Genomic DNA, 12,500 nt, shown 5'->3' with positions numbered 1-12,500 from the left:
TAGCATAGTCCAAAACAGCTGTTCTCTTCTGTGCCTACCACAGTGCAATCAAATTGAAAAACACTTGTTGAGAAGGTCTCTTGACATGTTTTTGTTTGCAAGGGCCATTATCGTCTACATTGTAAGAGCAAATTGGATTGCTCGACTGGAAAGCACTCGCCAAAAAAAAAAAAAAAAAAAAAAGCTGTTTTCCTCTGGTCTTTGATTGGGAGCAGGCGGCTGTATTTGTGCACCTCTGTTCTCCTAAAAGCTGTTTTAATGGCGTTAAACTCTTGCCAAGTCAAGTCAAACAACTCACACAAGCGTCACTCCTCCAGTGCTCGCTGCTCGGCGCTCCCCTGGCGTATGCTGATGAGGGCGAGGGTGGTGGGGGGCAGTGGGTGGGGTGGGTCTGCATGGATGGGCTGAGGAGCCTGTGGGATGCAGGTCGCTTGGCAACTGCGTTGGTGGTGGTGGCTGACGTATGTTGTGTTGTGTAAGCTCTGGTGCGAGGCGTTGGTTAGAGATCTCTGCTGGGGGGGGCGGGGGGAGGGTCCTCCTGTGCTATGCTCAGGTAAAAGGTAAAGTATGGTAAAGTGACTGGTATTTAATTAGCAGACGCCTTTATCCCAAAGAGCGACAGACTCACAAGGCCACAGGCTGCAACACAGCGCAGGCAGCTGAGGGAGAGAGGGATGTCTCCAGGTAACACATCTGATCCACCTGCCAGCCACGACCACACAGTCGCCTGTGGCATGCTGTGGCATTATGTTGATAACCTTACATAACATAATTGTGTGTGTGTGTGTGTGTGTGTGAGAGAGAGAGAGAGTGTGTGAGTATTTGTTTCAGTGTGCCACTGCCTTTATTTGTGTGTGAGTGTGAGTGTTTCAGTGTGTCACTGCCTGTATCTGTGTGTGTGTGTGTGTGTGTTGTGTGTTTATGTTAACGTGTAAACCACTGTTCTTGCAGTACTCTGTGAATTGGATGCCCTCCCTGCCCTCTGAAGTGCTTGCTGGGCTCCTGTGCTTTGGCCGCGTATCGATCCAGCTGTTCCTGTCTCTGCACCCCTGAGCTCAGCTCGGCTGAATATGAACTAGACCTGATGGAGACGGCTGCTCTTAACCCCCTCTGCACATGCCCTGCTCTCCTCCTCTCCTCCTCCTTTCATCCTCTCTTCCGTCTCTTCTATCCTTCTCTCCTCCTCTTCTGTCTCTCCTCCTCTCCTCTTTCTCTCATCTTTTTTTTCCTCTCATCTGTCTCTCCTCTCCTGTTTATCTCCTCCTCTCTTCTGTCTTTCCTGTCCTCCTCTCCTTCTCTTCTGTCTCTTCACCTCTCTCCTGTTTTCTTCCTCTCCTCTGTCTCGTCTCTCCTCATCATCTCATCCTCTCTTCTGTTTCTCTATCTCCCCCTCCTTTTATCCTCTCTTCTGTCTCTTACTCCTCTCCACCTCTCCTCCTCCTCCTCCTCCTTTCCTCCAGGAACAGGTAGGAGAGACAGGTGTGTCTCCAGACCTCCATCTGCCCTCCTCCCCCTCTCTCTCCTTCTTCTCTTCCTTTACTCCCTCGTTCAGGCTCTGTCTCTGGGTGCCTCTTGCACTCTTCCACTCATTAACTGCCTCTGTCTCTTGTGTCTTTTTCTGTCAGCATCTCTCTCTCTCTCTCTCTATCTCTCTATCTATCTATCTATCTCTCTCTCTCTCTCTCTCTCTCTCTCTCTCTCTCTCTCTTTCTCTCTTTCTCCTTCTTTATCTTTTCCTCCCTGTCAGTCTACCCATTCATCCACCTCTCTATACTCCTTTGACCTTATCTCCCCATCTCACTTTTCCCTGTCTCCATTCTCAACCTTTCTCCCTTTGGCACTTTCACGCCAACTCTCTCTCTCTCTCTCTCTCTCTCTCTCTCTCTCTCTCTCTCTCTCTCTCTCTCTCTCTCCTCTCTCTCTCTCTCTCTCTCTCGCTCACACACACCCACACACACACACACAGAATCTCTCTATCGCTCTCTGTTTCTCTCTCTTTCTCTCACCTTTCCTTCTCTCTCCTCTCTCGCTTCTTAATCTCCTTAGTAACTACACTCTCTCTCTCTCTCTCTCTCCTCTCTCTCCCTCTCTCTCTCTCTCCTCTCTCTCTCTCTCCTCTCTCTCTCTCTCTCTCTCTCTCTCTCTCTCTCTCTCTCTCTTTTGCGCGGGGGAAGTCAAATGTCTCCTCGCAGCGGCCCGTCTCCCCTCCGGGAAGAAGGTGATACGGTCTCCGTCTTAATTAAAGAGCATGTCTCCCATCAGGCCGTGCGGCCCACGCCCCATAAATCATACTGTACAAGCTCACCTTCCCAGCGCCAATCGATGGCAGTAATTAAGCCCAGTTTTTGCCCCTTTCTCTCTGGGGGCGAGCTCTGCACTGACTGGCCTCCTGGAGGAGGTGGAAGTGGAGGAGGAGATGGAGGAAGGGTGCGATCAGTGCGTCCTAATAAGGGGACGACTCGGTTTTCGTCCATTTTCTCTGCTGGCCGTTTGTAATCCTCCTCTTCTCATCCTCAAGTGGCTCGATTGGATCACGGCCGCTCAGATGGACAGAGGCACCAGTGGGAAGTGTGTGTGATTATCCATTAATGTGCGGATTGAATAACACTCTCTCTCTCTCTCTGTGTGTGTGTGTGTGTGTGTGTTGGTGTGAAAGATGAGTCCAGTCTGAAGATGAATAGTGTGGATCACGTACCGCAGACACTGGCCAGCCACGCGCGCCTCGCTCACGACTCTGCCCTGCCCAGCGGCCAACATGGCGCCGACATGCTGAAAGCTGACCCGCGCGACACCTTCTTCAGCAGTGCGTATCACTTTCTTAGCCCTCTCTCCCTCCACCCATCTCTCTCTTCAACCCTTTCTTTTGCCCCCCCCGTGTGTACTTCTCCTCTTCAGCAGTGCGTATCACTTCTTTATCCATCTCTTCCTCCCTCCATCTCTCTTCTCCTCATCCCTTCTTTTCCCATGTCCTGTCCTCTATCCCCTTTTGCAGTATTACTTCCCCACCCTCTCATCCCTCCATCCATCTATACGTCCACCCCCCCCCCCCCCCCCCCCCACCTTCTCCTTGCCCTGTGTGTCCTCTCCGGCGAGCTGTTGTTGGTTGCATGACGTTGCAGTACTCTTACATCAGCATCCGCGGGATGTGAACGGGAGGATTTAAGCCTGCCTATGTTCTGAGTGTCGGCTCTAATGTGTTAATGAGAGGTCTTCAAGTAAGTCAAGCCACCCACCCACCCCTGAGTATGGACTGGCCTCTTCCATACATGTATATGTGTGTGAGAGTGTGTGCGTTTGTGCCTATGCACGCACGTATGTCTATGTATGTATGTATGTATGTATGTATGTATGTATGTATGTATGTATGTATGTGTGTGTGTGTGTGTGTGTGTGTGTGTGTGTGTGTGTGTGTGTGTGTGTTTGTGTGCCTGTTTTGTGTACCTGTTATGTGTGCGTGTGTGTGTGTGCGTGTATGTGTGTGTGTGTTTGTGTGCCTGTTTTTTGTGTCTGTTATGTGTGTGTTTGTGTGTATGCACGCGCATGTGTGTATGCGTGTATATGTGTGTGTGTGTGTGTGTGTGTGTGTGTGTGTGTTTGTGTGTGTGTGTGTGCTTGTGTGTGTTTGTGTGCCTGTTATATGTGTGTGTGTGTGTGTGTGTGTGTGACTTACTTTTCACAGTATCATCTGTGAGGTCCGTCAGTGCCCTGCCAGTTAATGTGTGCGTGTGCAGAGGAGTTTCATGTGACTGATACGGTGTGTCATCATCAGATAAGACCCTGGCCTAGGTGCTCTAGGATCAGGTGTTGTCATTCATTATTTTGGTCCCTTTTTTACCCCTCTGTCTTTTCCCGTCTCTCTCAGTGTCTCTTTCACTTTCTCTCTCTATCTCTTTCTCTCTCTCTCTCTCAATTCAATTCAATTCAATTCAATTCAATTCAGTTCAATTCAATTCAATTCAATTCAAGTGAGCTTTATTAGCATGACAAATATTTTTGCATTGACAAAACAGAACATAACTCTCAGAACATAACTCTCTGTCTCTCTCTCTCTCTCTCTCTCTCTCCCTCTCTCTCTCTCTGTCTTTCACCCTCATTCTCTCTCTTTCTCTTTCTCTTGTTTTTATCTCTCCATCTCTCTGGCTCTGCTTTTGTCCCTCTCTTCTCCCTCACACTTCTCTCTCTCTTTTTGTTCTCTCTTTCATTCACTCTCTTGCTCTTTTCTTCTCTCCGCAGTACCGATGATAGAGCCGTCTCGTTTGGAGAATGTGTTACCTGCCTGCCTCTACTCTCCCACCTATGTGGTGAAGGATTTCCCCATCGCTCGCTACCAGGGCCTCCAGTTTGTAAGTCCAGTTCTCTCCAACATTGTTGTGTGGCAATACAAGTATCTATCTATCTATCTATCTATCTATCTATCTATCTATCTATCTACCTCTATCTGTCTGTTTTAACTCCCCCCTTCTCTCTCGTTTACACACACACACACACACACACACACACACACGCATGTGTTCACATACACACTGTACATACAAGCATGCATAGGTACACACATGTGCATATATGCACATGCTGTTTGAAGTGGTATGTGTTTACATACATTGTCACATATTCACATATGCACTGCACAATTATGGGCCACATCATCACCTCGAATGTGCATTAGTCTTCTGCTGCGTCCTGAATGCGGTTGTCATCCATTATCCCCTGCACTCACACACTCATTCACGCTGTCCGTAATTGGAGCGGCCACTCTCCATGTTTGCGCTCCTGCAGCACGTCACCCTGGCCTGTTTGGCTGAGCGTATTTGCTTGTAATTTGCATGTAGGACACAGCTCTGCTCTGCTCTGCTCTGCTCGGTTCTCGCTTGGTCTGTGGGTCGGGAGCGCGTTTGGCTCAGTGCTCCTCTGAGCAGCAGATGTAGGAGAGCAGTCGGGGAATTGGGAGTGAGAGATGCTAACCCTTTTGCCTCCTCCTCCTCCTCCTGCTGCCATTAGCCTTTTGTGAAAGCACTGATCCTTGACCCTAACCAGGACTCTGCTGCTGCTGCCGCTGCTGCTGCACAACACTGCCCCCCTCTGGGTGAAGCTGGGAAGTGCAGTCATTGGTAGAAATAGAGAACTGCGTGTGAATGCACCCAGGCTTCTGTCTTACCAACATGCATTTCAGAATGTCATGTGGTTCTGTCTCCCACAATGCATTGTGAAATTGTATGTATTTCTCTCTCTAACTGGTTGAGGGGTGAGTAGCTGCTACTCTCTCCTCGTTGATGTCATCCTGGGCACCATCTCTGTCTGGGTGTGTGTTCCTACTCTCTTTCACTGGTTAAGGGGGAAACATTACATTACATTACATTACATTACTGTACATTACATTACATTTGGCTGACGCATACCAAAGCGACTAACAACATGGTAACAGTTAAGTTGTAAAGCAATTCTCTCAACAATTTTAGGACAATTTAAAAATGGTAGAATACAGTAAGAATAAGTGCATCAGTGAGTGCTGTTTTTAAACAATTGAGTGTCAGTTCAAGAAACATGGCTGTCAGTTCAAGAAACATGGTTGACATCACGTATTTTCGCTGGCAGTGTGTTGTTTGTGTTGATCCATGTGTGTGGAGTCACACTGCGCCCCCCCGCCCCGCCCCCCCTGCTGTTTTAATGGCCGTCTGTCCCCCCTTCCTGTGTCTCTGCGCCAGGTGTACCTGTCCTTCGTCTACCCTAACGACTTCACCCGCCTCACCCACATGGAGAGAGAAAACAAGTGCTTCTACAGGGAGTCGCCCATTTATCTGGAAAAGTAAGGTCACCTCTGTCACGACGGCCCACAATTAGTCATCACTGCTAGAACGTAAAAAAGCACCAAATGTAGAAGATGTGGTCTTTTTTAATAGTATTTAGTGTTTATTCTTATTAACGTGTGCGCTCAGAAGTGACTGTGCTAGTCTACGGAGATGTAGAGATGAACAAGTGGTGTGAGTCATGTCTTGTTATTGTCACCCTTCCTCCTGACAGGTTCGGCTTTTACAAGTACATGAAGATGGATGAGGAGGATGACGATCAGCCCCTTTTCTTCCCTAACCCAGATGGTGTGTGTGTGTGTGTGTGTGTGAGTGTGTGTTTAGAGGACAGAAGAACCCTTTTAAAAGCTAAAGACTTTTCTTCAAGCCTCCATATTAGTTGTTTTAGCAGGCATCCAAAATGCTACTTTTTTTCTCTGAAAGCTTAATTGCCTCAGCAGCAACACTTGGGAGGCTAATTAATTGAGATGTAATTGTTTGTAAACACGATGAGAGATAGACCGGCCTGCTGAGTGATCACTCACCCAGGAGGAGTGCTGAGGTGGGTGCTTGTGTAATGTGTTTACTTGTTTATCCGTTGGTTTGTTTGTTTGTTTGTTTTTTTCCGGCCGCAGACTTCCTTGAGGAGGAAGAAGGGGCGGACCCAGAGGACGAGGTGGAGATGGTGGGCACCCCTGCCAGCCGAGCCGGACAGGCGTCCACCCGACACCCACGCAGGGCTGTTGGAGCCACCCCTGCTGAGAGGAGAGAGGAGAAAGGGCAGGAGAAGGAGGAGGTTGTGGTGGAGGAACAGGAGCAGGAGGAGGAGGAGCAGGAGGAGGAGAATAATGATGTGGTGCAAAGGAGGCCCAGAAGGCGCCTCCTCCCGCACGAGAGGCAGAGGGACGGGGATCTGGAGCGCGAGTGGAGGCGCCACCGGGATCAGGGGAGGCATGCTGTCGCCAAGCCCCCACCGGAGGAGCCCGAGGCTGGGGAAGAGGAGGAGGAGGAGCAGGGGGTTGTGCCGGGCGGAGGAGGTGGAGGCGGTGGCCGGCACCTGTCCTGGATCCGCACGGGCCCCGAGGAGCTGAGCCGGAAGGGCCTCGCACGGGCCCGCGAGCCGTCCACACCCAAGCTCAGCAAGTCGGCCCTTCTGTTCCCGCAGAAGGCCTCCCTAAACGCGCTGACCAGCCGCGCCAAGCAGATCCTCACCAACTCGGCCCACGTGGCGCGAGGCCCCGCCGACACACGCTCGCACACACACGCACACACACACACCCGCGTCAAGGAGCACAAGAGGGACCCGAACAAGATCTACATCACCAGGCCGCGGCCCGCCAAGGACAGGAAAGCGCCGCTGTCCCGCCAGCCCAGGGAGGTCTTCCCGGGAGTCTTCCTCTACCAGACGGGAAAAACCACCCGGCTGGTCAACCTGGGCGCCAAGGCCAGGGGTGGGCCCCTGCTCCCCAAGCCCCCGCCCCGAGCCATCCGTGTCAGCAGCAACCTCACCAGGCCGGACGTCGCACCGCACAAACCCTCCAGCAGGGCGGCGGTGTTGAGCCACGCAGACACGAGGAGAGCCGCCACGCCAGACCCCTCGCTGCCCAAAGCATCCCGCGCATCCACCACCACCACCACCACCACAGCCGCCGCCGTACACCACCACCACCACCACCACCACCACCCACACCCGACAGGCCCATCGCCGAACTCTTCCGAGAACACCGGTCCCATGGAGACCCGCGTCACCTCGTACATGCGCACCTCGGAGATCACCGAGTCCCAGCAGCAGCACCTGCAGCGGCAACAGGAGCTGGAGCAGGGGCAGGGGCAGGAGCTAGAGCAGGGGCAGGAGCTAGAGCAGGGGCCGGGGCAGGAGCTAGAGCAGGGGCAGGAGCAGGGGCAGGGGACAGTGCCCGAGGAGGAGGGCGGCCTGTCGGAGTACAGCTACGAGGAGGCCGAGCCCAGGCCCGGGTGGGCGGAGGAGTCCATCAACTGGCAGCGGACGTTCTCCGTCAACACCATGGACTTTGAGCTGCTGCGCTCCGACTGGAACGACCTGCGCTGCAACGTGTCAGGCAACCTGCAGCTGGCCGAGAGCGAGGTAGTGGACGTGCTGGCGCAGTACATGGAGAAACTCAACGAGCGCAATGGAGGGTGAGTGTGTGTGTGTGTGTGTGTGTGTGTGTGTGTGTGTGTGTGTGTGAGTGAGTGAGTGAGTGTACATGTTTCTTTCCATATTTGTGGCCATGAATGAGCAGGTGTCTGTTATTGTGCATGTGACAAGATATGGCACAGTACTGTATGCATCTTTTGACTATTTGTCTTTGTCTGTTGTGTGTCCTAAGTCCAAGTCGCAAGTGTAAAAAAAATATTTTAAATAAAGGTTTTAAATGAGGGCACAGTGAATTAAGGATAAGCACTTTCTACCCCCCCCCCCCCCCCCCCCCCCCCCACACACACACACACACACACGCACACACTTTACCCACCTCAGCATCTACACCCTCCTGCGCATCATCAACGTGGAGAAGAGGCGAGACTCTGCGCGTGGTAACCGCTACCTGGTGGAGCTGGAGCTGATGGAGCGCGGGCGCAGCGTGGTGCGCCTCTCCGAGTACGTGTACATGCTGCTGCACCGCAGCCGGCTGGAGGACAGCAGCCTGGAAACCGCCGAACTGGTCACCCCCGCCGCCACAGCAGGCGCCCACGGCCGCCCCCGTCAGCACGCCCGGCCCTGCCAACGCCAACGCCGTCCCCAACGCCAACGCCGTCCCCAACGCCAACGCGGCTCTTCCGTCACAACGGCCCTTACCCACTCACGCCAACCGAGCTACTCCGCAGACTGGCACCTCCTACGCCAAACCCCTGCTGTGCCAGCCAGTGATGCTCCAGTGGAGGAGAGACGTCATGGTGCACTTCGTGGTGCCAGGTGGGTCTACAGCTGTGGTCAAAGTGTGGGGTGGACCCCACGCGACTGGGGAATAGACACTTGATAGCTGGGGTGTGACGAACAGGAGGAAATCAGTCTTATTGGTCTGCCCGTTTTTATTAATGCCTTTTTTTACTGACTATATAGATCATCATGCACTCAAAACAAAGCAAACGCACACAAACAAAGCTGTTATTAACAGGCCTGCAGTACATATGCGTGTAAATGAACAGATCGGATCAAAAGTACTGGGAGGAAAAAGCAGCGTGGAACCCGAGTGGGAAAATAATGTTTTAATGTGGTGCTTTTGTTGGGGCCATGGGGGACAGGTGGGACTTGAAAATGTTCTCCAGTGGGGAATGAAAAAAGATTGAGAACCACTGGTCTACAGAAACGTGTAAAGTTTCTCGTGCAGCTTGCAACTCCACGTGGTTTACTCGAGGTGTCATCAATCCAAATTGAATTTCATCCATTTATGCACCATCGTCAAAAATTGACTTTGTCTCAAGGCATCTCCAGTGCAAGCACTTAGCTGCTCGCCTTGTAGAGGCCTGAGTTTTCACCGGCTTCACAATTCAATTTGAGTTATCCATTTGATTGCAGAATGATTTATGAGCAAGCACCTTTCCCGCCATGTTGTGTTGTTTAGCAGTGCAAGCACTTAGATGCTTCTATTCTGTCTACTCCAGATCAAAGCACATCTGATTCAACTCAGTGTGATTGACATTCGCTGCATTAGCTAAATCTGGTGTTTCCATCTAATCGAGGTTGTCACTGATGATGAGTTCAGTCAGGTATGCATGGCAGGGAAAGATGGAGAGCGGATGGAGCAGACGGATGCAGAAGCAAGATGGAGATCCCCCTGCTCTGCTCCATAAAACTCATAACTGCAAGGAGCATCTAAGGGCACGGAGCTGCATCAGCCAGTTAAAACGTATTATGTGTTATGGAGATTAATCGTGTTGCAGGATAGAGGATAGTGCTGCCCAAACAGCGGTCCTGCCAAATGTGCTCTTGTGAGATTATGTTCTGTAATGTTTATCTGGGCTCTGAAGCGGCCTGTGTGAGGTGTCTTGGCTGCATCTGTGTGAGCCGAAAGCTTTTTCTCACCGATGATGGCAGATGACAGCGGCACAGGGTAGATCCTTCACAACCGCTCAGTCAACCTTGAAACGTATCTCTCTGTAAATGCAATGAGGAAAGCTGAGACGCTGATAGAATTCTTGCCAATGCCAAGTGGAAATATTGATGGTCAACAATGCTGAGGCGGCCAGATAGTTATACGGAAATAATTGTCAGAAGAAATTAATTTTCACTGACCTAAGCACATTACTGGCCCTCGTTGCCCTGAATTTAATTCTGCTGGCGTTCGTGCTTGCTAGCAATTATATGTGGCTGGATATGTCACTAATTGTATCTTGCTGTGACACACACACACTTTGAGACTCGTTGATTATATTGATGGTAATTGTACCAAAACACTGGCAGTTTATGATTGTCAAATAATTGTCACAGTTCATTTATTTGACCCCAAAACACACTGCTGACCTTAGTCACATCTAATTTCTCTCTGCTGGCTGCTGGCGTACGTATTTTCCTAAATGCCCCATGTTGTTCCCACAGTGAAGAACCAGGCTCGTTGGGTGCAGCAGTTCATCTCAGACATGGAGCAGCTGCACCACGAGACCAAAGACAACAACTTCAACATCATCATCGTGGACTTCCAGAGCGATGACATGGACGTGGAGCAGGCCCTGAGGGAAAGCACTGTGCCCAGGTACCACATCAGCTCAGCCCCACCACACACACACACACACACACACACACACACACACACACACACACACACACACACACACATACACACATACACACAGACACACACGCATACACACACACACACACACACACACACACACACACACACGCATACATACACACACACACGCATACACACACACATACACACACACAGACACACACACACATACACACACACACACACACAAACACACACACACGCATACACACACACACACAGACACACGCACACACACACACACACACACACAGACACACACACACACACACACACACACACACACACACACACACACACACTCTCTCAACCCCACTCCACACACACAACCCACACTCAACACACTTCAGGTTCCTTTCACCAACCATTACCATATGAAGAGGATAAAAGCGCTGGCCAGTAAATGGTATATGGACTGCATTTACAGTCTATAGCACTTCTCTACTCCTCCAAGCACTCAAAGTGCTTTATAATGTCATGCCTCACATTCACCCATCACACACACACACACACTTATACTCATGCACCCATGGCGGTGGCTGCCATAAAAGGCGCCAACCTGCTAATTGTTTCGGGATTCTATGCCTTGCTCAAACACACTTGGACAGGGTCAGAAGGAGCCGGGCCTGAATAAGCAACCTTCCAGTTGCCTTAGCTCCTGAGCTAGCGCCGCCTCCGTGTTCACCACACTCACCGTTACTGCCGCTATTACTGTCACACTCACTGTTACCGTTACCGGTATTCAGCAGATTCCTTTTTTTAATGCAAGGTGACTTACAAAACATTAGTATCAGAAAAGTGACCTATTTCCGCCTGTGCCCTATTTTTTGCCCTTTTATGTGTCACTTAATATTCATTTCTGTACAAACCAAGACTGCAGATTCCTAAAGAAATGCAAGCACTCATCCCATAGGGAAAAAGACATTTTAACGTGACAAAGAGCTGTAAACAGTGTTAAAAGGCTGCATGTAAAAAACCACTTGGAGCTCCAGTGGAATTTTGATTTCGCGACGAGAATTCTCTGCCGAGAAATAGGGCACCCACCAGCCCAGCATCAAACTGAGCATGGTAAACAAAATCGGATATTTTAGCCAGTAAAAGCTCCTGGTAAGAACCAAACCAAATAGATTTTGTTCAAATCTATACACATATGGCTACTGAAAATGGCAAGGTTCATCAATCAAATATTATTTTTGAAGTATTAAAAAACATCTTTGTTTTCACATTTTTCGAAAGAAAGGGGCAGAAATTGGTACTTTTACGATAATAGACTAGGTCAGTCTCACCACATAACATACTCAATACCTTAGTGGTGGAAAAAAAGCAGTTAGTGGCACTGCTTTTTATGTGGTCAGCTTGGATTTGATTCAGAAATAACTAAAACAGGTCTTAGTCACTTTGGATAAAAGGGTCTGCTAAATACCTGTTAACTTTGTACACAGCTCTCCCAAACAACATTAAGATTATGTATATAGGAGCCTCTCGAAAGTAAAAGGATAGATATTAGGATTGTAACATCACTGTCCAGTATACACAACATCTGAACAGATGACCGTCATTGTAACACATTCACAACATCTGAACAGCAGAGCTTCATTGTAATATATTTACAACATCTGAACAGCAGAGCTTCATTGTAACACATTTACAACATCTGAACAGCTAAGCATCATTGTAGCCTAAAGGGGCTATCACATTGTACTCGGTATGCGTTGCTCTTGGTTGAGGTAACGTCCCAAAGATTTTTGTTGTGCTTGCCGCTGGGCTCAGCACAAAATACCGACGACTCACAGTGAGCAGCGGTCAAAGTTCAACCTGATTGGACTTTGACCGCGGCACGCGCAAGAGCAGCAAAGCGGCAAAATGGCACTTGTGCTGCGCTTTGCTCAACGCAGCTGCAGACCAGTTCTTGCGCGCGCAAGCCATTGACAATAATGCATTTCATAGCGCATGCCATTGACTATAA

At 50.0% G+C, this 12,500-nt stretch overlaps 1 protein-coding gene across 1 annotated transcript in view; it reads left to right on the top strand.

Moving 5' to 3' along the window:
- The window catches only part of b4galnt4a (beta-1,4-N-acetyl-galactosaminyl transferase 4a), a 150,933-nt gene that overhangs the window by 133,748 nt on the left and 4,685 nt on the right, over positions 1–12,500 (top strand). The window contains exons 10-17 of the mRNA XM_042110023.1: positions 2,657–2,803; positions 4,234–4,343; positions 5,703–5,803; positions 6,019–6,092; positions 6,419–7,940; positions 8,281–8,504; positions 8,572–8,715; positions 10,339–10,492. Of these exons, the coding sequence (XP_041965957.1) occupies positions 2,657–2,803; positions 4,234–4,343; positions 5,703–5,803; positions 6,019–6,092; positions 6,419–7,940; positions 8,281–8,504; positions 8,572–8,715; positions 10,339–10,492 (2,476 nt within the window). The remainder of the gene's footprint in view (positions 1–2,656; positions 2,804–4,233; positions 4,344–5,702; positions 5,804–6,018; positions 6,093–6,418; positions 7,941–8,280; positions 8,505–8,571; positions 8,716–10,338; positions 10,493–12,500) is intronic.

Source organism: Alosa sapidissima, chromosome 11, assembly GCF_018492685.1.
Source record: "Alosa sapidissima isolate fAloSap1 chromosome 11, fAloSap1.pri, whole genome shotgun sequence".
In the NCBI taxonomy this organism is placed as follows: Eukaryota; Metazoa; Chordata; class Actinopteri; order Clupeiformes; family Clupeidae; genus Alosa; species Alosa sapidissima.
Note: the sequence above shows the minus strand (reverse complement) of the source record. Positions and strands in the feature narration are given on the sequence as shown.